The sequence below is a fragment of the Ambystoma mexicanum genome, chromosome 6p (genome assembly GCF_040938575.1).
Source record: "Ambystoma mexicanum isolate Mex_15411 chromosome 6p, UKY_AmexF1_1, whole genome shotgun sequence".
NCBI classification, from domain to species: domain Eukaryota; kingdom Metazoa; phylum Chordata; class Amphibia; order Caudata; family Ambystomatidae; genus Ambystoma; species Ambystoma mexicanum.
In genome coordinates this window covers 692556620-692582708 of record NC_090935.1, presented here as the reverse complement: position 1 = coordinate 692582708, position 26089 = coordinate 692556620, and the positions used below count along the sequence as shown (strand labels likewise).

The following is a 26089-nucleotide window of genomic DNA, read 5'->3' as shown; positions in this document are numbered from 1 at the left end:
AGCACTGTACAGTAAACACCTCAACAAACCTGATGGAGACATTGCCAAAAAACAAAGATTCAGCTATGTCACGGGTCTACACCCTTTGGCTTTCGAAATGCTTTTGACTGGAACTCCCATCAGCACTTGCCATCAAATTCAATGATGAGGGAACATTGGATGTATCATGAAAAACATCTGGCAAGCCTCAAATTGCAGACCCCAGATTTATTTGACAGAGAAAAATGTATTTTTCCCTGTCCTGGAAATATACTACTGTTAAATACAACCAAAATGACACTGAGTGACCCAGGTGCAAACACTTTTCAAGATACCAAATACCACTTGTTTGAGCTGACCCAAGGAAAATGGTGATTCAATACCAGTATTTGCCATCCGGTTTCCATTGCCCAAACCTCTCTGGTTTTTGATTGACAGATTAAGGAAGCATATTTAATAATGTACAGGGACCGGGTGATTCTATAGTCATTCTACGGATCTAAAGAAGACCCTGCTGTAGCCATATACATGTGTCCCAGAGTCATTTAAAACACTGATCTGTAAAGATAACCCACCATGAGTCTATCCAAGGGTTTAAAATATTCCTCAAACACAGCAAATAAAAATAATGTCCTACCAACCCATCTCAGAGCCCAGGAATCATTCTGGATTTTCCGTAAGCAGCTCAAACCCCGCCGGTTCAGACAGAAATGATAGTTCTAAAACACACACAGATCGAACTCATGTAACTAACTGCTGCAGTCTGTACATAACTGGTTCTATATAACTGTATATTAGAGACTATGAAAATGTTCTAAACTTCAAAATGTATAATTGTAAATATATTGTAAATATATCTGTACAAATGTAACCAATGCAAACAATGTATAATTCTATGTAAGAAGCGCCCAGATGCCTTTCGGGTTGGGCTGCTACATAACCAACACAATAAATAAAGCAGAAGTAAGAGGAAATGTTGACAATAGCAATTGTAATAATCTAAACGATGTGGAACCCGAAAATAGATGAACCTCTGATACAAATGGACATTGAGGCTATATGAAAGATGGGCAAAAAAATGGACCAACGCCCTATATCATACAGTGGTGTGTCTCTGAGAAAGAACACCAGCCACAGCTGACCGCGCACTTAGTCTGCATTCCTAGAAAAACCTGAAAACCTGGGAAAAACGACAAAAATCCCTGTCTATAGTTTCTGAAAGCAGCATTACATATCTTGATTCTAACATTCCCTGACACACATCCATCACTCGTTGCAGTTTTTTGTGCACAGGTGGTGGGTCTGTATGAGTTTACCACTATGTGTAATTCCTTTACTTGCCAGAAGAGGGGGCTCAGAGATACACCAGGAATCTAGGGAGCAGACCAACCCGAAATGACCTGAGAAACAATGGGCCTAATTCACAGAACGTTTACCACGGAGCAAAGTGACCTTGCACTGCAAAAGTACTCTTTGAACCTGTCCTAATTCGCACAAAAGAACACTAAGGCCCATTTAACTGGGTGCACAGGGTTCTTTTGCAGCGCAATGTCCCTTTGCTCCGAGCTAAACGTTCTGCAAATTAGGCTCATGATGCAGTTGCCGTCAGACATTTTGTATTGGTAATGTGTACTGAATGCCTCTGAGGTTGCAAGGTAACAGATTATTCTTTGTGATTATACTTCTGGACAGGTGCATGGTTTTGCGGCCTCTGAACAACAAAGAAAATCTCTTCTCTAAAATATATGAGATCATTTACATTTGAATGAGAACACGCTTTGGCTGCCATCACAGATGCTACCCACCAATTCAATCATTAGAAATCTCACATTGAATGATCTTATGGTGCACTTATGTGGAATGACAAGCACAACGTAACTCCCCCACTGCATGAACACATCACCACCATCTCCACTCATTCTGCAAAGAGATCCATTCTAAATGTTGTTGGTCCAATCCTTATATTTGCTTTGATTGTAGGCAGGGGTGTTGCTAGGTCTGGAAAAGATCCAGTGCTACGCTAATGTCGGGACTGCCGGGACTCGGGGCTAGGTAGCCTTTTGGTTGTAGCTCCTGAGATTCTATCCGGGGCTACAACCAAAAGCCCAGGGGCTATAGCCCCTTTAGCCCCACCCCCAGCAACACCTCTGATTGTAGTCTCCAGGATGTTGGCTCTTCTTATGACATTGTAAAGCTATTGATTTGAAAATTCACACTCACTTCTCAGTCAATAGATTATTGAGTATTCAGCCAAAGACTGACTCATTGACTAAGTCCACAGCTGGGGGAGAAGACAGACATTAATACTTGTTTTCGTTTTAATAAATTAAGTGACTACATGATAAGCTCGCATCTAAACTAAATAAACTTTTAAAACCATGTATGACCATCATATTTTAATGTTTCTATTGGCATCTCCAGAACGTGTTTATTTGAGATGCAAAAAGCAAGAAAGGACTACAGATTAAGAAAACAGATCATGTTTGCAGTTTGCCTTTTTTATGTATGATAGGGCCCAGCACTACCATCGCCATGTGGTAGGAATGAGCGGGGTCCATATCGCTGAGACGAGGCCAGAGATTAAAAAAAAGAAACGTGCCTCTGTGCAATGAGTGCAAGGGAAGGACCGCACAATGACGACTTTCCCATTGAAACGTTCCTGTGTGCACCGCCCAGCGTTTGGTGCCTGGCTGTGGCGGGGCACTGCAAAGCAAAGGCAGATGTTGCATGCAGTACAATCCTACTGCACACAACACGTCTGATGCTAATGCACAGATTCCGAACGTGTGTGCTGTGGAATGAGATTGTGTTTTTCTTTGTGTTGATTACCTACTAGTTGCACGGTTCACACGCACTCTAACAATGCAACGAACTGTTTTTCCTGAAATTATGAGTGTCCTGACATTCGTATGCCTTTTATTTAGAGGTAATCGCCGGTGACCAAGGACATTGCGAATGTAGAATCCCTTTTTCTATCATCACCCTGCCTGAAGACAGTTTCTATGGCATTCGCGAGGTTGTGCAAAGTCTCAGGAAGTAACTGGCAATGACATGAGGAGCCTGATGTATCAGCATTCTTGGCAACTTTTCATTATGCTTTTCCAGATTAACCTGCAAAGAAAAATGAGAGTGACTGGAGTAATAACGCAAGGAGCCAAGAGGATTGGAAGTCCAGAATACATCAAATCGTATAAAATTGCATATAGCAATGATGGAAAGTCGTGGGCAACATATAAAGTTAAAGGAGGCAAAGAAGATATGGTAAGTTTTAGTCATGCATACTATAACATCAGTGAACGTTCGACAAAGAATGATTGCAATACATTTCAGACTATTTCACTTAAGCACATATTTCAAAGTACAGAAGATCAGGATCTTGGCAAGCATTTCCTTGCAGTATCTTGTCATCTGATTCAGGAATGGTGTATTTTGCGTAAGGATATCTAATTGATATTTACATTTTTGTTTAGTAGTTCTTTTCCTATGAAGGAATGCCACACATGTAATGTCCCTGCTAGAAGTACAACCCCACCCCACAAACTGAGAAAAGAAAAAGAATATTGTAGTGTTTAAAATAATGAAAGGTTGAAAATACATATGGTGCTGTAACTCACAATGCTGGGGAAGTCACATCAAAACACTACAGTTTATTTCAGACTACAATGAAACACAACATATCCATGCAATGGTTCACACACACACACATCTAAGCATGTTAAGCACGTATGAAAGTGTTATTCGGTTGGATTGTATGTATGTACTTGTTTATTGGGTATTTATAATGCACCTATTCAGCAATTGGTGTTTCAAGGCGCAACAAGACAAGTGAGGGAAAGCAAACAGGGAAGAATAAAAATAAAAAACGGTCCTACTAGGCCATGTGTCATTCGGATCATGCAAGTGTGGTACGAAGCAGTGCAGGGAGTGGGGTGTTAGGCGGAAACCTGTGCAGTTCCCTCTGGGACCACTGCAAAAGATTTAGGACCACAGGTGTTTGGCAGTAAACCCACTTGGTAGCAGTCTGCACCACACAGATTCACTGTTGGTAGCTGTGGCTGAGCAGTCAGACTTCTCTCAAGAATAGTTAAGCAGTATGTGGAGTATACAAGATAGGGCAATTCTTCACAGTAAGACAAGCAAACACGCAACAAGGCTCAGTGTAAAGATATTAAGGTATTTATTTATAACAAAACATCTATCTAAAACACTATGGCACTATCACGGCAAACAAATCAAACACAATTACTCTACGAAGAAGAAACGATCAGTCCCCCTAGCAATATTTCGACAAGTCTAGGTTTTACCGGCACCACTTATTTACAGACAGAGGTGTATGCCTCAACGTAGATGGCACTCTAATATTAGTTAGGACGGGAGAGAAAAATAGGCAGGTTATGAAAGCAACACAGTTCAATACTTCACGGGAAAAATGCAAGGCAAGAAGGCAAGAATCACAATAGATCATAAAGTTCAGAGGCCAGGCCCACTCAGAGAGAGGCAAGGCGATATGTCCCAAAAGTCTATAGTGGAAATGCGTTCGAGTCTTTGTGGCAAATTGTTATCGGCAGATTGAACCAGTTCAGAACAATACGTGAGAAAGCTTGGAGGCGACCCAACAGAAAGGAGAGGATTAAGACACCTCACTCGAACCGATCGAAAGGGAGGCCAGGCGGACACGGTACCTTGTTGTGGGGGGCAGCTCCGGCGGGGCAGTTGTTCCTGGTGGTGGATGCACGTGGGTCTTTGCCAAGATAGAGATGTTCTCGTCGTCAAAGAAAAGTGAAGTCCGGTGCACCACCAGGGAAGAGACCAGCCGCGGAGTGCTCCGTCACTAGGCACCACATTTTGGTCGCAGTACAGGGGTAGTGGCTATCCGGTTACCGAGGTGCTCTGCACGGGCAATTCGACCACTGCGTCCTGAGGTGAATAAAAAGCTGGTGGGAACAACCAGTCAGTCTTCCCCTGACTGGTTGTTCCCACCAGTCAGGGGAAGAGACTCTCCGGCAGGGAAATCTCCTCTGTCGTCGGGAAGTGGTGAGTCGGTTCCGCAGGGCTCCACCGGAGGTGTCGTCGTGCAGGTCGGCTCAGCGTTACCCTCGTCAGATTCTTAGGTCCTGTGGCGACTTCTGAAGATCCAGTCCCAAAAGCCCTGCTTTTATGCAGAAAACCCCCATTCATTCAGCCTAGCTGTCAATCAACACATGCTAAGTGGTGAGCGGGGAGGCTCACCACTTGGGCCAATCACTTCAGAGTGCGACCGGAGTTGGCAAGGCAACTCGGTCCAGGGTGCCTAAACCCCCTCCCACACCCTTGTGGTAACCCAGACAGAATGGCACCACTTTGGAGGGTCTCTGTACAGAGCCCGCCAAAAGTGGAACAAAGGGCTCAACCTTTGGTTTAGGAGTCACAGAGACGAACACAGACGCCATTTTAAAAACCGAGTTCTGGCAGAAAATACCATCCGATAAACTTATTTACGATAAGTAGACCGGTGGTACGTTAGAGATTAACGAGGAAAAGTATCAATCTCCAACAATGGGACGAATCCCATAGGGTTATGTTCGGGGTCGAACATAACAAGTAGTTTCCACTGCCACCAGCCAAAACTCGACGAGGGGGGACGGGACAGTGCCCCCTCGAGTAACAGATCCAGGAGTAATCGAATTACCCCTACTAGTACATCCACAATAAGATGGTTTGTACTAGTTCTGTTAGTAAATTTAGGTCTAGTAAAGCCAATGGTGACTTTACATGCCCGGGGAGACAGTAGTCATTCCCCGGGTATGGAGTCTATGGTGGGTGTCCGCTAGGACACCCCAGTGCTATGGCACATAGGGTGCGGTGTAACACACATAGAAAAACATATGAGACCCTGTGGAGTAAAAGACCCCATAGCCCATAGAACACATTGACATTCACAGGAATTACACACATACATGTCCAAAAGCGGGAGAAAAGAGTCCCACTCTTGGCAGGATGGAAAAAAACAAACTCCAGAAATCCAGCAAAGCTGCTGGGGGACTCACTAGGTTAGGAAATTCAGCCTAAACAGAGAATTCTCCCTAACAGGGGAGTGCCAGTCAGAGTGGAATGCGCTAATGCTAGAAGGGAAAAGAAGTGCAGGCCAGAGTGGCGAGTGCACAATGCTGTGGAGGAGCAAGGGGGGGAGAGAGCACCTGGGCTCGGCGAGTGACAAGGTGGGTCGAGGTGGGCAAGTACCAAGGGAATGCAGAGTGTGCAGAGAAAGAAGGTCCATGTGCTAAGTGCAAGGAAGTGGATGGATGGACTCCTAAGGGTGCAGGCCCAGCCAGGCTAGTGCATGGGGATGGAGCGTGGAAGGCAAGTGCAGGTTAATGGGAGAGGTCAGGAGAGACCCAGTTCAATGGTAGACTCGACAGAAAGAGTCTGGTGCCCTGTATGAATCAGATGGAGCCAAATCCCAATTAACATGAGGCAGAGGGGGACATTAGCAGGGAGGGAGATAGGGATGGAGGAAGAGAAGAGGAGTATCTTGAAATGCTTCTGCAACTTAAATAGATCTGGATCAAGTCTGAGAGGGCCAGGGAGGCTATTTCAGAGGGAGACACCTGCAGAAGAGAGACATCTACCCCCACACTCTGCTTGGAGAAACATCTGATCGGCAAAGAGTTGGAGCTAGAAGACCGAAGGGTTCTAGCAAGGAGGTATGTAGGGAGAGAGAGTTCGATGTAGCAGGACCCAGGACCAGGACCCAGAAAGCCATGTAGATGATGCAGAGGGTCTTGAACTTGATCCTCACAGCAATGCTATGCGGATGATACCCAGCTCATTTTCAGGGACCCTCAGCCTCCTCTTCTCCTTCCCTCATCTCTGACTGTCTTTTCGCTATCCAGGAATGGTGTTCCGCCAACGACCTCTGCCTTAATGCCAGTAAGACCGAGATTCTACTCATTGGCACACCCACTCCCTCCTTCCCTGCAGCTCTCTGGCCGGCCTCTCTTTGCCCTCTTCCTGCTCCTACCTGCAATGCAAAAAACCTCAAGGTCATCTTCGACTCCACACTCTCCTTCTCTCCTCACATTTCTGATGTTTCTAAGAAGTCACACTACCAGCTGCACCTCCTCAGAGGTATCCTTCCTTTCCTCTCCTTCCCCCAGAAGCTCACTGTCTCTAGAGCCCTGGTTCTCTCGAAGCTGGACTACTGTAACAGCCTCTATCTAAATCTGCCTGCCTCAACTCTCCGCCCTCTGCAACTCATCCAGAACAGGACTGCGAAACTTGTCCTTGGCCTCAAGCCTAGGGACCGTATCTCTCCAGGACTGAAATCGCTACACTGGCTCCCTGTGGCTGCGAGGATTAACTTCAAAACCCTCTGCATTGTCCACAAGGCCTTCTGGGGCCTGGGGCCAAATTAACTTCAACTCTCCCTTCCTAAATATCACCTTTCTCGAGCACTTCGCTCTTCCGCCTCCAACTCCCTCATGGTCAGCCGCTTCTCCAAGCAACGAGTTGAGGGGAGATCTCTCTCCGCAGCAGGGGCCTCCCTCTGGAACAGCCTTCCTGCCTCCCTGAAACTTGAGGAGAACCATCTCTGATTCCAGAAGCACCTCAAAACCTTCCTCTTTGCTTCTGCTTTCTCTCTCCCTCTCCCCTGCTAAATCACTGAAACTGTACTGAATCAGCAACTGGGCCACTCACCAATCTCGGTCCTTGGCCCAGCCACTCTCCCCTGCACTGCCTTCCTGGCAACCCCTGTACTGCGGGACTGTCTCTGGATCCCTACAGCCCCCCTTCCCAGCACTTGTCTGCACTTATCTTGCACTTGCCACCAGCTGGCCCTTATTATTTATCTTGTTCATTATTAACCCTGTACTGCACTTTCCCCTCTCCCTTTAACCCGTGCACTTTTCCCGTCCCCCCTGCCCATGCACTTGCGCGATCTGAATGACACCTGGCCTAGTAGGATCGATGTTTGTCTCCCCTTGTTCCCCCCTCCCTGCCTCGTTGAAACACTTGTGTATAGGCGCGTTACAAATGCCATATCATATCACCATAACCAGAAGCCAGTGGAGAGATTATAGGACTGAAGTAATGCAATCCCTGGGCTTGATGCCAAGAATAAGTCTTGCAGTCCTATTCTATATTAGTTGAGGGGGCGAAGGGAAGATTTAGGCAGATTGCAGAAAAGGCTGCTCCAGTAGTCCAGCCTAGAGAAGACCAGAGCTCTGCAGACATTGAGTTTCTGGGGTAAGCTTCAGAAAGGTAGAATGCCTCTGAGGAGGTGGAACTGGAATGTGGGCCTTCTTGGCAAGGCTTTATGATGTGAGGAGAGAAGGAGAGAGAGGAGTTAAATATGACAACAATGCATTTGCCTCACAAGAGAGTAAGGGTGGGCACATGGAGGGAGGCCAGGGGGTAGGTGGGAAGAAGGGAGCTGGTGACTTAATGAGAAGGCATTAAGGCAGAGATTGTTGCAGCACTGTAAGAAGATTCAATTCAACACTACAGCTAAGTCAATGCCTAGTCTGGGATACTGAATGGAAACCCTTATTGATATATCTTTATGTCCAGTTCATGAGTTCTGGATGACTACCCCTATATAACACCCCTCTCTTAGAATCCCCCTGACCCCACTGAGCCAAGAAGTAGTTCTGTTTTGCAGGTTTAAAAGGTTTATTTGAGAAATAAGACAAAATATAGATACCACGCTTTTATAATAAATTAATAATCGATATCGCCCTTATAAATATAATGTTAATCAACAATGGGTAAACTGACACTAGCACACTTCTTTATAATCAATGAGGAGTTAGTATAGGATGGATCAAGTAGCAAAAATACTTTTATGATTTCAAGGGAAAAGCAACGAGGAATAAAATGCAGTACAGAAATACTTGAGATGATTTTAGCAAAAGATAATATAATCACTTTTTCTCTGGCAATTCACCCCCCTCCCCTATGCAATGTAAGGCATGGAAGTAGATGGAAAGAGGAGCACACAGTTCTCAGGAATGCAATCAAATACAATACGAAATTCAGTTCCCCCCCAGCAAGCTTAGAGAAAACCGGTATGAGTTTTAAAACACAGGCCCAAGTGCTTTGAATGTGGTGGCAATGAAGTGAGAAATATGCTGAAAATGCTTTTAATTCCCTTTAGGAGGTTCAGGGTGAGTGAGAGATACTTGGGATGAGTTCAGGCTCACTTTAGCAATGATTCAGAGATGGTGATTAAGAGGCAAACGAATTTTTAGCAAGGAAAGAAATGACTGCTGATGGTTACACGTGGCTGGATTTTCAACCAAATTGCAAATCGCGGTAAAATTCGCGAGTGCGTGAATCGTGATTATGGCAAAAGTATAAGGAGTAGCAAGTCGGTTCTAGGTTCGTTGGAAAGCTGAGATTCTAAGCTTTCAGAGGAAAGCTAAATTTCTATCCTATCGCAAACGGTTCCAGAGATACGGACGATTAAATAAAGGTTGTTTTTCGGGTCTAAAGTAAACTCAAAATGACAGGTGACAGCTTTCAGCTTCAGAATTGACAGGTGACAGTTGTGCAGCTTTACAAATGACAGATGACACGATTTCTAGGAGGCTGTTCTACTTAGGGTAAAATAGTTTGGATTAGTTTATTTTAACTAAGAGATTGGATCTGCACAGTTCTGCTAGGTACTCACAATATAAATTTGAAATAGGCCTCGCCACGGATCTGGTCAGGTTTTGGACTGGACTCCGGTTCTGGTCTCGGCACTTCACAGTGATCTGGGTCAGCTCTCTGGTTCTGTTCACAGCGGTCTGGGTCACTCTGGATCTCTGGTCTGGTCTGTCCGGATACAGCGGTCTCTGCACGGCTCCTGGATCTCTGCACTGGTCCTGGCAAAAGTTCTTGACAAGGGATTCAAGCAGCTCGCCCGGCTGTGAGTAGCTTGCAATGATTTTATGCCTGCTGCAGAGAACTCAGCTTGTGGTTTTAGGCCTCTGATTTAGGTTCTAAAGTATAAGTTCTAGGTTCTGAAGTATGTAGCTGGAGTCAGTCTGGAACTGGTATCTTCTGGATGTTGTGTGGTCCGGCAAAACGCTCCGCAGCAACTGGATTTGAATGTCTCTACCTGTCCCAGCAGTCTCTTTTAATGTGTTTTGAAAATTGGTGTGTGCCTGGGCCTATCTAAGCCTGCCCCTCTCTACTTGTCATTGGCCCAATTCTCCCCTCTCCCATGATTGGGGGAAGGAAATGTGAGTCAGAGTATACTGTAGGTTTTATGGGTCAGAGGATCCTCCCCTGGTCAGTTTGCCCACAAATCTATATTTGATTCAAATACATCCTTCCCAGATATACAATTTGTTGAAATTACATGTGCACATTATATATTCCTTATGGTCCATGCTTGTCCGCCTCTGATCTTCCTGGGGGCTTGCATTAAAAAATGACAACATTTTGCGCTTTTTAACTGGTTTTGCAATATCGGACATTTACCCAAATTTACACACATGTGTGCAAGGAGTATGGACATTAATTGATGAAGTGTCAGATTTTTAACATGCAGACATTTGGAGTGAGACCCTATTTTCCGCTAGCAACCCCCCAGAATACACCACAGGGTCCTAACGCATCTCAAAATGTTCACAGAAAAATCACAAAAATAATGATATAACTTATATAATTCTGACAAGTCTGCACTTTGAGTTATCTATCTTTTTAAAATTATGCCCTGGTCAAAAAGGGGTGTGGCTTCCCAAATCACAGGGTGAAATAACTGGTTTATCCACTTCCCCCAAGCTCAGCTGCTAGCAGAGGCACTGCCCCTCCCAGTTTCCCCTAAGAGGAAGCCATTTTACGGCCCCCCAATATAACATTTGCCTGAGTCCAGGACAGGCCTTTGTTCAACTCCCTGTAGTCCCCAGCTGCTCCACCCCTAATCCAATCAACAGGGCCATGTGACCTCAGGATGCAGCCAGGCCTGGCAGCCCGGCCTGGGAACACAGCTGTTGATCCAGTATCAACTCCTGTTGGGGGTAGTTGTCAGGCAGAATTCAGTTTCATTAAGCCAGGTTTCAGCTAAATGTCACTTTCTGTTCCCAGTTTTCTACATTCAAATCAAACTGACAATTTTTACATATACATTAAATAATTACTTCCTTCAAGTCATTTCAGAATATAGTTTTACATTGTATCCACCTCTTAGCAAGTCTTTCCTTGGTCTGGTTTTGTTTCATTTGTTCAGTTTTACACAAAAGTCTGGTGGTTTTAAAACACCGGCTTTCTGATAGTGGTGAGTACTGGTAATGCAACCATTTTTGGGATTTAGAAAATGAATTACCCACAAGAAGGTTGTATCTTTGGAGTGGTCTCGTGCCAACTGCGCAGTTCTCCTATTCTGGCGTGAATGTGGGCGGCGATAGCTCATCCCCACATTCACCCAGTCTATTGATTTACTTTGTTCTGGGATAGAATAATGGGCGGCGACAGCTCATCCCCACATCTACCCAGTCTATTGATTCAACATGGGTCAAAACCCATGACAGCACACCATGCCTGACTAGCTGTGCGACAGACGGGAATGAGAGAGGAAGAAGAGGAGGCAGTGGAGGGATGTTTTAAGGATAGATTTTGTCATCTGCATAACACTGGAAGTGAGGAGAGAAGGCAGACATCAAATGGACAAGAGGGACCAGGTACATGTTGAAAAGCCACAACGAGAGGATAGAACCCTGAGGGATGACACAAGAAGAGAGTGTGATGAAGGAGAGAAAAGGGCCCAGTTGAACTGCGTTTGGTCGGTTAGAGAGGAAGGAAGTTTAACCAGTCCACTGCCAGGTCTGTGATGTCAATGATATCACAGTGCCAGATTACTAAGGGTGGCATGATTGACCGTATCAAAGGCAGATAAAAGGTCAAGAAGGATGAGAACGGAAGGAGAGTTGGAATTTAGATATGAGAGTTCTCAAGAGTGTTCAGAAGTGCAGTATCCGCAGCTGCTCTGAAGCCAGACTGGTGGTCATGGAGACAACCAACAGATTTAGTGTTGTGGAGCAGCTTCTACAAGATTTTGCCCATCAAGGGAGTAATGGAGATAGGGTGGTTGTTAGCTGGGCAGGGGGGGTCATCAGAAGGTTTTGTGAGGATATGGTGCACAAGGGAGTTCTTGAGCAGTGGCATGAAGGAGCCAGTGGCAAAGGAGTGATTGCAGGATTCAGCCATGATTGGAGCAAGGGAGACAATGTTGTCCTTGATAATTCTGGAAAAGCAGGGGGGACCAGTTTGGAAGCGACTTTCGTAGAGAGGACTTGTCTAGAGACCTCATCCGGCGATATGGGAGAGAAAGAGGAGAGCAGGAGAGAAGTGGAGAGGGAGGCCAAGGTAGGCATGAGAGTGGCTCAGGGAGAAATGAAGGGTGTAGAGGAGAGTGATGACAGGATGTTCTGAGGTTTGTTTAAGAAGTGAGAGGCCAGTCCTATGCAGAGGGTCAGGGATGGCAGAGGAGAAGTGAAGATTGCAGTTGGATTGGCTAGTTCATTGCAGAGTTTGAAAAGTTTAGCCGTGTTGTTAGTGGCCCCAGAGATGCAGACTTGGATATAGGCCTTCTTCCTCAATTGGATAGCGACTCTGTATTGCCTTTGGAGAAAGCTGCAGGCCAGGTTGTCAGAGGATGTGCCCAAAGTCTGCCTCTCCCACTAAGCAGCTCTGCACTTGCATTTCAGAGAGGCTAGGTTGGAATCATACCAGATGTTAACTTGGAAGCAGGCTTCATGTGAGTCCGCATGACACTGGCAAGGGTGTCCAGAGTGTGGGAGATGGAGAGGTGGAGGTTAGCAAGGGTTGTTGCAATATGAGAGTCAATGGACGGAGTGGAAGAGGGAATAAAAGTGGTTGCAAAAGCAGCAACTGGCACTTACTTCATCGGTTGAAAGACAGAGAAGGAGACTGGCATTGTGGTCTGAGGCATAGCCTGGGTACCCAAGAGATCTAGGTGAGATGCCAGGACAGCATGATCAGACCAGGAGAGAGGTGTAGTGAGAGGGTTGGAGATGGGTATATCTGCTGGCATGAGAGCATCAAGGAGTGTTCGGACCGGAGGAAGGAATGGTGAGGGAAAGAGGGTTAAAGATATGAAAAGGGAGACCAGATCAAAGGACCTGTAGATGGTGGCAAGAGTCAGCAAGAGGATTTTAGACACACCAAGTCTGCAGACAAAGCATTCAAAGGAAGAGTAGGACTGAGTGGATATGGTAGTAGCAGAGACCCATTCAGGGAAGATCAGGGCCACTCCACCCCCAGCCAGTTAGGCCTGGACTTAGAGAGGATCTTGTAGCCCTCTGGGAGGAGTGTGTCAAAAGTAGTGAAAGAGCTGGCTGTGAACCACGTCTCAGTGAGAGCGAGGACATCAAAGTCCAAGTCTTCAAGGAGGTGGCAGAAGTGAGAGGAGTGTTTTGTGGCAGAGAGAGATTTGACAGTAGCTAAGTGGAGCTGTTTTCCACCTTCTTCCGAGGATCGGTACATGAATGTGGTATGCCCGTTTTTTGATGTGCTCAGTGTGTACAGTACAATCATCTTTATACACCTTATCCTTCAGGGCAAATTGAATTGATATGGAAATATAATTTTCAACAAAGATGAATTTTCCCTAGAAAATTATAATGCAATATAATCCTGATTGAAAGGGACACCATGATCATTAATACCTTCCCCTTGGTAGAAATATCAGACTTAAACATTTGTCATCCCCACTTAAAAAGCAATATAACGAAACACATCAGTTGCAAAATATGAATACTATTTTCTATTAAGCTGTGCATAAGAAAATAATACCAAAACATGCACATATTGTTGTGATGGCAGAGACACATGAATCAGTACTGCCTTCTGCCCCAAAGCTGCCCCAGTACTGTAAGGGCTAGAAATGTTAAAAACTGAGACAACCTTACCACCACATGAACCTAGTGGTGGTTGATGAATTAGCTAAAGCTGAGCTCTATTAAATAATATGCTTAAATGAAGTGAATGAACATGCAATCTGCCATGCCAAGTAAGGACTAAAGGAAGTTGTAACATGCACACATAGTGTGTGGTACAATGTATTATTATCATTATTATTATTATTATTATTATTATTATTATTATTATTATATTTATATTCCAATAATCCGATTTTAGCAATGCAAAACAAATTGGTGGTTTCTGTTCCTTGTCCCGAGGTTGAAGTTTCTTTAGTGGGGATCTTACCTTCAATCAAATCTGTTATACCACCTGCCATACCTCAAAAGGGTTTAAGACTATCAGCAATGGGTAAAATTGCAGACCCTAACCTTAAGAGCTTTGTTCTGGACAACAGAAATGTTATTATTACTAAAATAGAGAAACCGGTCCATTTAGAATCTAAGGAGTCCCTCAAAAACAAAATACTAGCCTGGCTCAACAAAAATGTGGCTCCTAACTGTATTAGCTCAGAGGATATCAGGGTACTCCGGAGAACTCAAATTGAGAACTGGTGCAGCCTTGACAATACTGATTGCATTGCGGTTGTATGCGGATCTAGCAGTCTGCCTCTGTTTTTGCACAGACTTATTATTCTGAACCATGTATCATCATATTCTAAGCTGAACATTGTTTTGAACTAATTTGATAGATTATGCCTTTTGTTTTTCAGACGCTAGTATTGTTATTACTGAATTAGGTGCCCTTTATGTTTTATGTTGTACAATTTTGTATTTTGTGTGTCTTGTATGCGCCATTATGCCTGTGGTCAATTGAGCGCGATATAAATAAATAAACATAAACATTAAAAAACATGGACCTAGCTTCGAGAAGCAACAACAAGCTTTATAGAGGTATAGAACAATTCTGATACACAACGGAGCACTTTTCCTCGGTAACAACAGAAAAGATATACAAAGGTCGATGAGAGCCGGGGTGATGTGGTTCTATCTGTGTAGACCCTTGATACAACGTGCGGCATTTAGGACACTTCTAAGGGCCACAAAGGAGCACGAGGGGAGGCCTTCAAGGAGTGCATTTCTCCCCCAGGTGGGATAAGATCAGTGTTCGAACAGTGGATCTAAAGTTGTCTGGAGGGAGGAAGGCCTCAACTTTCCACATGAGGGAGAGCTGATACCAAGCTGTCAGAGTTTACTTTGCTATGTATGTCTTGAAGGAGAGTTTTTTTCTTTTTTTTTCTCAATGTTGAATCTGAGGGACATGGCAGAGCAGGTGAGTTTGGATGTGAAACCCTCAGAGTTCATGGTTGATAGCCAGGTCTGTATGTCTTGGTGTTCAGTGTTGTTACTGAGGAGTAGGAATTCAGTCTTGGAGGGGTTCAGCTTCAAGTGTGCACTGGATATCAAAGACTGGATCAGCGGGAAGCAGGTTTTGAGTCTATAAACGTCCTTGATAGAGTCAGTGTATTGGTGGATATGGATGTTTTGTGTTTGTTGAAGGGTTCCCAGTGGCTCATTGTATAGATTGAAGATCACTGAGCAGAGGATGGAACCTTGCAGGACACCACAAGTAAAGGGGAGTATTGGCGATCTAGAGGATTCCATCTGAATAAACTGCTTGCATTTGGAGAGGTAGGACTTGAACACGCCTAGGACAAGGTTGCTGATTTCCATGCACCAATGTAGGTTGTCTGTATGCTCCTGGTGGTCTGCTGGGTAGAAAACTGCTGAGAGGTTGAGTAGAACCAGAAGGGAAAGGTGGCATTCATCAAGAATGTTAAGGGTGTAATCGACCACCAGAATGGTTGGTGTCTCCGTGCTGCATCTAGTTCTGACCCCAGATTGGTAGGTTGGAGAAGGTTGTTGGTGATGATGTGTTGCTTCAGTTTTGTGACTACCACTGTCTCAATAACCTTAGCTAGGAAGGGAAGATGGATGATGGGGCGATAGTTACCTAGGTTGTCAGGATTCAGAGTGGGTTTCTTGAGCAGAGGGAGGATTTGACCTGTGTTTAGGGTTGATGGAAAGGTGCCCTGAGTTAGGAATCTGTTGATGCTCTGCAGGCAGGGAAGTAGAGCTTCTGCGAGGATAGTCTTGAGGATGGATGCTGGGAGGATGTCGCCTGTATATTATGTGGATTTGAGGGTAGCCAGGGTTTCTACCATGTCCTCTGTTGAGAGTTTCTTGAAAGTTGTCCATGGTGTGGAGATTTCGCAAAGAGGGATGTGAGATGGGTCTGTGGATGCAGAGCTGGTGTGTATGTGCTGGTTAATCTGGCTGATAGATTTATTTCAATGAAAAAGGTATTGATGGCAGTTGATTTTTGATGGAGGGTGTCATGCCAGGGTCTCACACGTTTTGATGCACTGCCTGATCCCTTTGAAGAGGGCTTTGCCTTGGTTGTTGGCTTCTGCTATAGTGTTCGGATAGTAGAAGTCCTTGGCTGTGTTGATTAGTTGTCAGCGAGTTCCTCAGAGGTCCTTGAGTGGTGCCAGATCGGATGCAACCAGGTTTTCTCTTGTTTCCTGATTACTTTTTTGCTGATGTTGAGTTCTTGTGTGTACCAGGGTGCTGACGGTTTTGGTTTGCAGGTGCCCTGTTTTAGAGGTGTGTGCTGGTCAATAGAGGCTTAGAGGGTGGCATTGAGTGCTTCCAGTAGAGTCAGACCCCCATTCTGTCCATGTAAGGTGGAGGTTGGCAACATCTTCCATAAGGGCTTCCAACAGGAAGTTCCTGAAGGACCTGAAGTTTTGTCCTATGGGTTTCTGTTGGGAGTGCTTGACTGGGGTGGTGTGCAGGATGTTGAAAGGCTTGGCTAGGTGGTTAGGCCAGTCAAATGGGAGAGGAGAGCTCTAGTGGAGGGAAGGTGGTGCAATGATGATTAGGTTGAGGATGTTACCTTTCTCGTGTGTTGGGTCTTTTGTGTGCTGTGTGAGGCTGAGGGTGTCAAAGACCGGGAGATATTCCTTCATCAGTTGGGTGGTTTTATTGCCAGGGAGGTCGAAGTCACCTAGGAAGATGTTGTTTGCATGCACGAGGGACATGGTGATTACCAAGTCTGTGAAGTCTCTGATGAAGGCAATATTTGCTTTGGGTAGTCTTTAGACGAGATAGAAGGTGACTTTGTCCATCAGGGAGAGCGGGAAGTGGCAGGAGAGGACTTCAAAGGAGCCAATGTTGTCAACATCAAGTGCAGGGCCACAAGGTGTTGCGGATGACTGCAAGGCTCTGCCTGTCTGGTTCAGCCAGTATCTGTGTTAGATGCTGTAGCCATCGGGGACAAGGATGTCTGGGTTGTGGGTGGAGCCGGGTCTTGGTGATGAACATGGCATCAAGGTTGTGTGTAGTAATGAGGTCGGCGATGTCTGCTGCATGGGTGATAGCTGAGTGGATGTTGGTGAATATCAGCTTTCATGTTGTGAATGGTGAGGGGGTGAATATAGCCTTGGGGCTGATGTTGGTGAGGTTGCTGCATAGCAGAGTCCATGCCTTAGGGAAGGGGCAATGTCGTTGATGTTGGTGCTGCCTGGTGACTGTGGGTTTGCCCTGTGGGGATGGAGGGAGAGAACACATGTCAGTGCGTGTTTACCTGTTGTCTAAGAAGGGGCTTGGGCCCTGGGTCCTCCCGGTCCAAACAGGTCCAAACTGGAATTGCACCTTTCTTTCTCTGCCGTTAAGATGCCCATGCTAGAAACACCCTTGATATTAGAGTTAAAAACAGAAAGGAAGAGGCAGCGCTAAGACAGTGGGTGGGGCTTATGCCAGGTGACCTAAGTGCACTTGCACCTGCTCACCAACTGCAACACAGCATAAATGTATAAGAGGTTCCTGGGTACCAAGAAAGGGACTCACTACACCACTGGGCATTTGGATTATAGGTAGATAATATGCAAATAATAGACAGGCAGGGACATCACCGTATGGCAGACATACAAGATGAATAGACCCAGCTATACGTTGCCAATAATGAGACAGGAAGACAGAAGTGCAGCCATTTTCCTAACACAGAGGTCACAGCACATCTCAGAATTAACAAGGCCTCAAAACCCAAAATGTTGAATTTACAAAAACACATGTATTCTATAATCTCGTGCAGATCCCACACAGTAGCTTATGGCCAGAGCCAAGGTGAGAAACTAGGAAGGGAGTAATACATTAACGGAACACAAACACAAGATGACAGTTTCCAGGACGGAAGCAATAGAAATGAATTACTTTTAATAGGAGCACTACCATTAATGTTCAGGTGCACGAGATCAGTAATCCAAGAGACTATAGGAAAGTAAGTGACTAGTATCCTTAGGAGCTAAAAAAGCACATGCGAACTAGAATCAGCTAAAACTTCAATAAATAGAAGAAACTCCACTCTCAAATGCGATTCCCTGACACAGGATTCAGAAAAAAAGACACACTTTCTATTCATTACGAGCCAAACACAGATAAGACACCTGTAGAACTCCATCAGTACACATGCAGATACCAGACAGCGCAAAAGCCAACTGCAAAGGAAAGGGAAGGCCTCATCGCCTCAGGATGATTAGGAGTATTATTTAATTGACATTATGGCAGACTGCAGAGGTCTTTTCTCCCAACTTCTGTCTTGCTCATATCTTGACGCTGTGTCAAAGTGTCCATGGTTGGTAAGCTAGATGGCAGCCATTAAAAAGTCCCCTTGCCACACCGCCTATGATGAATGATGCCAGCCAATTAGCTATCCCTGTATTGAGGTATTAAAAGTGGTATTAATTGTAGGTATTGCCCAATGACGTAACTAACCCATAAATATCCTATGCATAGTTTCAGCCACTAACCAATGCAACATCCATGTAGGTTTTGTAAAATGATAGTATAATGTGACGTCATTGCTGACTTTATTGTGGTACAAAATGTGCTTGCCTTCTTTGAAAATGCTAAGAGCTAGGAGAACTAGATGCTGTTATGCTGTCCTAGTTAGTATTCAATGTTTGAATAAAACTTTGTTTTGATGTGCACCTGAATCCTTCATCATTGAGTATTATTCTGATTAATTGTGTGATACTGGCTGCACCATTTACATTGGATTCAGAACCTAAAAATAACTTTAAAGAAATTCATGTAACTTCAATGTATTTTTTAGGAATGCAACATTTTCCTATTTAGAACATGTAAACAGATACTCAAAAGGGTGTAGGTTTTACTGTTGAATAAGTGAAAATAAGTTTCAAATGTTTTTGCTTTCTATTTAAGATGGGAGTGTGACTTGTAGGGAATGAAACATTGTGCACAATAGCTTTCAAAAACAAAATGCCCTTTCAAAGTCTTTCCTCCCTATTTTGCATTCTTGTAATATATTATATTTCAAGACATCTTACTAAAGATTTGTGTTTTTTGTGTACAATCCTTTGCCAAACCAGACGTCTCCTATGCATCACAGGTGACAGATTTCAAGAGACTATTGGCTAACTCAAAATAAACTCAGAAAATGAAGAATTTATTTTATGTGGGTGGACAGTTGACATCCCATGTTGTCGGAGAACTATTGCTAAGGGACCAAAATTTAAATACAATAGACAATTGATAATTACAGTTGTCAAATTCACTCTTGTGAACAACAATACGCCTTTGAGAAAGATACCTCAGGACTTCTCTGGCTGGCACTGTCTTTTTCAGAAAGAGCAAGTACTGGACTATTAGGTCATCTTCTTCTCCTCAGCCCTTTTAGATGTAGGTAAAAAGGTGTCCCACAACTCTGGTCACCTGCTGGCTCTATTGGGAAATCCTCCTGATCCCAGTCCTTTATGCACCATTTGAAGTAGATTGTTCTCATTCAAATTGTGTGGGCCAGGAGGTAGAAATGATCCAGTTAATTTCTTGCATAGTCATATCTGTTTATCCTGGCCTAAAATCCATTCACTATCATCATTTGACACTATAGATCTTATTGCGCAGGTTCTGAGATTGGTATCCTTCACTATCTCCCACCCACCAGGGTACTCCTCTGTGCGTGCATTTCATTATTGAATTGGTGTATCATAGCAGAGATGTGTCAGCTGCAAAGTAGCCCCAGAAATATTATTTGTGATGTAACTCTTTAGGCAAATATGTAACAGTGGAACACATTACATATTCTGTCTTGCGACAATATAATACATTCAATGATATCATTTGCAGTTCAGTCACTTTAAGGATTTGCTGTATTAATAAATATGTGAACAACAAAATCAATATGCACATCAGGATTTTATGTTTGCATGTATTTTATTCACCTGATTAAGCCCAGCTATTTTCGTTTATTCAGTGAGATGAATAACAAAAGCGTTATAGTAGGGAATATGTATTTCAAACAGGCAATCTCATTGTTTCATCTCATCGTCCTCTGCATTTATCTCCCACTTTAGTCACATTACTATTGAATAATTCCTATCTCTAATGATGAAGGCTTGCTCTTGCTCCTCAGCTAGTCAAGCCTCTTGTCCCTTGTGTGGCCTCTGACCATGCTGAACTCTTCAACTTGTCCTTTGATATGGCTTGCTTTCCCTCTATTTTTGAAACAGCTATGTTCATACCTCTCCTAAAAAGCAAGGGGCTGACCCCAACTGACCGGCTAACTTTCACCTTGTATCACTCCTTCTGCACTACTTTAAACTACTCAAAAAGGTTGTGTTCAACCATCTTACAAATCACTCAGTAAAGAGGATTCCCGGCTACTTATTATGGCCCAAGTACGAACAGGATAGATTCTTGATCACACATGCACAATTCAATTTACTCTAGCTATGAGGTGTAACGGCTGAATGTACCAATAAGAATAATATTAACTGTTTAATTTTAAAGTCTGAAAAAGAAGTTTTGTTCCATCTGTATTTGTTTTACCCATTGTACAAGGAACCTTGTAGATGCTTTTTATTGCCAGTACCAGTTCTTAAATGTATGAATCTTAATCAATTTTTGGCTGCTTTTATTACCTGTTTAAGTCTGATACCCCAATAAGTGCTTGCTCTTTGCTGTCTTTTTTATGAGTGGCAGTCAAAATTAATCTTAATCATTAGAGTGGAAACATAGTTTAACTTGGTCAATTCTATGCTGTTTATAATTTAGTATAATTCATTGTGTCTATGTGTTTACATTGCTATGTATTTTGTATTTTAATGTTACTTATATTTAGTGTGTAAGGTTGTATCGAACGATCTTTGCAAATAAACTTGCAAAAATGGATTGAAAACTTCTGAGACATCAACAGCCTTCAATACCCGCAAGGAGGTTTCTGCTCCACTTTGGTATCCCCAATGATGCTATCTGTCCACTCGACATAATCATTAACTTTGCTACCAGAAATCTCTTTGATAGCCCTCATTTCACATGTACATCCTCGAAACGTCACCAGGCCGAACTACTAATGTTGCACAGCAGGGCCAGGTATAGATTTCATACCCTGAATCACACATCTATCTACAGTATGGAACATTGTATCTCCCCTCCTCATATCCAACTCTACAAGCCTTCTCCTAATCTGCACACAGTCTCTGCACCTACCAATGTGGCACCTCACCCTGTCTGTGCTTCCTCTCGTTCTGCACTGTCTCTCTAATTGCTACACTTGCATTTATCTTTCCCCGGGCATCCGAGAAACAGTCTACACTGATTTTCAACTAAAATAATCAAACTAAAAGCCTATTGCACCTCTCTTCTGCCTTCTTGCTAAAATGTTTCCCTGACCCCTAATCTGCTCCTTCTCCTCACTGCCTCAGCCTCCACTTCATACTTCATGGTAATTTCCTATGATAACACAGCTGGCCATTCCACCTACCTGCAGATAAAAATGTCTAATGCTGATTGTCCTTAATCTACGTAATTCAAACATGTATTGCCCACAATGACTGGTGTATTTGCTCCTCTTCACAACCTGGTAAGAATGGCAATAGAACTCACCCCATTGTTTCCCATCAAATCTGATTTCATTTCTTTCAAAAAAGGTAGCAGGCACTCCTCTCCAGAAAGAACATGGCTTGATAACCTGTTCTGAGATGAGAGTTTGCAGCACACGCTTTTTGCTCACTGTACCTTTCACAGATGGGAAATATCCATTTGCATATCAGTCTTTGTCCCGCCCACATGGGCAGTCCAGCACCGAAATGCTATGGCAATTCCTCTCTGAACAAGAGTACCAAAAGCAACCCCATACACGTGTTTCAGCTTTGTTAGGCCTCATCGTTGAGGTGAAGCTTTGTCTCTCTGAGCACAGTGAACAGGGAGTCCACATCTGGTTGCCCCCAGGTAACTCAGGGTGACCAACCCCAAGTTCCTTGCAAATATTTCAAAAAAGGTAGCAGACGCTCCTCTCCATAAAGAACATGGTATGATAACCTGTTCTGAGAATAGAGTTTTCAGCACACGCTTTTTGCTCACTGTACCTTTCACAGATGGGAAATATCCATTTGCATATCAGTCTTTGTCCCGCCCACGTGGGCAGTCCAGCACCGAAATGCTATGGCAATTCCTCTCTGAACAAGAGTACCAAAAGCAACCCCATATACGTGTTTCAGCCTTGTTGGGCCTCATCAGTGAGGTGAAGCATTGTCTCTCTGAGCACAGTGAGTAGGGAGTCCACGTCTGGTTGCCCCCAGGTAACTCAGGGTGACCAACCCCAAGTTCCTTGCAAATATTTCAAAAAAGGTAGCAGGCGCTCCTCTCCAGAAAGAACATGGCATGATAACCTGTTCTGAGATGAGAGTTTGCAGAACACCCTTTTTGTTCACTGTAACTTTCACAGATGGGAAATATTCATTTGCATATCAGTCTTTGTCCCGCCCACATGGGCAGTCCAGCACCGAAATGCTATGGCAATTCCTCTCTGAACAAGAGTACCAAAAGCAGCCCCATACACGTGTTTCAGCTTTGTTGGGCCTCATCAGTGAGGTGAAGCTTTGTATCTATGAGCACAGTGAGCAGGGAGTCCACGTCTGGTTGCCCCCATTTCATTTCTGTTGTATGTTCTTTTGTGATCAAAAGAGCATTGTTCCTTACAGTATATAAAATAAATGAGTAAATGTATGTAAACAATCGGTCAAACCTTAGTTTTTGTTTTTAGTGGGGTCTGTGACATAACAAGGGTAATAACATTATCAAAAACAAGAATCACAGACTACCTTATTCTCCTGTATTCAAATGCTCGAAGCCCATACTAACTGAAAACTGTTGACTCTAATTTCAACAGGCAAACAAACAATAGATCGTCCCAAACTCTTGTTGCTTTTTATTCATATATCAAAAATCACATATGTCTTCATTTACCAAACACCCCTTCTATGGAGAGTGTGATTTTGCTAAAAGCATGTGTTATATCATACACTTCATATTCACATAAAAAAAGTATCACATTCATCTTGGGTGAGTACACACAACTGGCATTTCTCTTGGACCACAGTTTCAATTATTAACCAACCATGAAATTTACAGGTATGCACTTGATTTCCGAACATCTACATACAGAGAGTCAAAGGCAGGGAAAAAACAATACTCTTCTCTCTTGAATCTTCCAATCGCAGACAGTGTGTTCAATTCACTTGTGTATCTGCTTTTGGGCCACTAAGCTTTCACTTTCGTACGCCTCAGTCTTTTTCCTGACTCTTTCAATCTTTGTGGGATATATATTGTCTGTTATCCCTATCTCATTTTACCAAAGGATTATTGAAAAAAGTGTTGTGTCGATCCACTGCATTTCGGCCCATACAACAGAGGGTAGACCCCCATCCCATGTGGACTTCCCTCGTCAATTCCAGACTTCTATCAAGAACAGGGCAAGGGGTATGGACAAAAATGTTCGCAGAGACGAGGAGGACCTAGAAAAAGATTTGTAACATTCTCTGATACCTCCAACACCACAAGCGGGAGTGAATCAGAACAAAGTAGAGATGATAATCCATCTACCTCTAGTGCACAGAATGCACCACACAACAGTTATTTCACTGATGGGGTTGGGGGGGCGCAGAGGCAGAACCAGGATACCAAGACTCAAAAGGATCTATGGAGTACACATCCGCCAGTGAAGTGACAGACAAGAAGAGACCTGGTAGCCCTGATTTTCAACTTGACAAAATATTCACTCACAGAAGCCGAAGAAATGGTTGAGACATTTCTTCAGGGTACTAAGACTGAAATTCTTTTTTGTGAGCAAAAAGAAGGTAATGGTGAAATCACGAAAGCGGCTAGTGTGTCGGGACTAAAACCTCCCTCCACTTTTATACCTTCTCTAGAGTCCATCAGTCCGGAGGTATAATCCTTTGAGAACAAGGTTATAAATGAGATTAAAAATACTCTAACAAAAATGAATTACACAAGAGACAATTTAAGTCAAGGAGAATGATTAGCCATCAAACAATCAAACACCTAGATTCTCACCCTGACTTTTTGATCAAACCAGCGGACAAGGGTGGTGGGATTGTTCTTTGGGATAAAGAAGAATACCGGAAGAAATCCTTGAAATTATTATATAACCTGATCCTTTATAGACACCTGGATTCCGATCCTACCACCAGACTTCAGGAGGAAATAAATAGTCTGACAGCCCATGCAGCCAGAGAGTGCTGGATTGATGAAAATGAAAGAAGGTTCCTCAATAAACCACACCACGCTTTAACATTCTTTTACATCCTGCCAAAGGTGCATAAGAACAGCACAAATCCACCTGGGAGACCAGTTTCATCGGCCAAAGGATCTGTACTCAAACCCCTATCTCAGTATGAATATTTCTTCCTACAACCTTTTATAAATAAGATGAAATCATATATACTTGATACTACAAAAATGATCACCTGCTGATAATTATTGGGACCACAGAAGGTGACATACTAGTGAGGTTCGATGTTGAAGCTTTGTATACAAGCATACCGCAGGCAGAAAGTATCAGCATGATAAAAGACTATTTAGATTAATGACCGGATCCTGAAGGCTGAGTACATACTGCATTCATATTTGAGAGCATCAGACTGGCTCTAACACATTTTTTTTAAAACAAATTATTCAAACAAATCAATGGAATGAGCATGGACGCGACTTTAGTGCCAGACATTGCAAATTTATATATGGATAATTTTGAAACTCTCTAACTTTAACAATACCAATCCATTCAAGAAATTCTTGAAAAACTGGCATCGATATATCAATGACATTATTTCATTCTGGACCGGAACTCTAGAGGAACTGGAGACCTCTATGACCTGGCTCAACAACCAAGACCCTTATTTGAAATTCACTATGGCAGCCGTCAAGAATGTTGTCGCTTTTCTAGGCCTGATGATACAGAAAAATGCACAAGGAAACCTAGAAACAACATTATTGCGTAAACAAATGGAAAAACACGCTACTCCACTTTGGAAGTTACCATCCAGTGAATCTGAAAACCAACTTACCATACGGATAGGAAACTATTCTACCGAACAAAAATTTGAAGAGCATGCAGTAGACTTGTCAGAACAATTGAAACAATGAAGATATCCCCACAGGTCAGTGAAGAGTGCTAAGAAAAGAACAAGGAACACTCCACTGGAGGTCTGCCTCTCGAAACACACCAGAGCAACGGAAGATCGGATAACATGTGAGCAAGTGTATTCAAGGAACATTAGATGGTTTAGCAATTTATTTGGCAAAAATGGATTGTGGCGCAATATGGAACTATTTAGCATTATTGTTCTACCAGAAGCATGGCTAATAGAAAACCTGTTATTAGATGAAGAGTAACAATTCAAAAAGCAGCATCAAGAGGGCGATTTGGAAAGCCAAAGGGCGGGCTGTTGATCACAGTTAGTCCTCCATGGACTGTTGTGGAAATTCCCTGCGATTCATCATCTGTGTTGGTAGGAAAACTAACCAGACCTGGCCTTACATTTATTATTATAGATGTCTATGATCTCCATCAAAAGTGATGACTAAAACCAACATGAAGGTGGTCAGAGGAATAATGATGAGATATGAAAGCAAATTTCCGGTGTCCATCATGGGAGATTTCAATGCAAGTATAACCTTACCAGATGTAGAAACGCAGGAATATTCCAAATATAGTCCTAATTAACAAGATAAACAAAACAGAAGTAAAAGTTCATGGGCCAATATGCTTGCTGCATATGAAATAATGAGTCTGAATGGGTTGTGCCATAGTGATGAACAAAGAGTTCAAGCGTATTAGCGGAAAGTGTACCTCTACTCTCGATTTTGTGTTTGCCAACGCT

General features: G+C 43.5%; 1 protein-coding gene across 2 annotated transcripts in view; it reads left to right on the top strand.

Annotated features, from left to right (window-relative positions):
- The window catches only part of EDIL3 (EGF like repeats and discoidin domains 3), a 1821558-nt gene that overhangs the window by 1299779 nt on the left and 495690 nt on the right, over positions 1-26089 (top strand). For both annotated transcript variants that reach the window (XM_069627581.1, XM_069627580.1), the window contains one exon: positions 3085-3240. In XM_069627581.1, coding sequence (XP_069483682.1) covers positions 3085-3240 — 156 coding nt within the window. The remainder of the gene's footprint in view (positions 1-3084; positions 3241-26089) is intronic.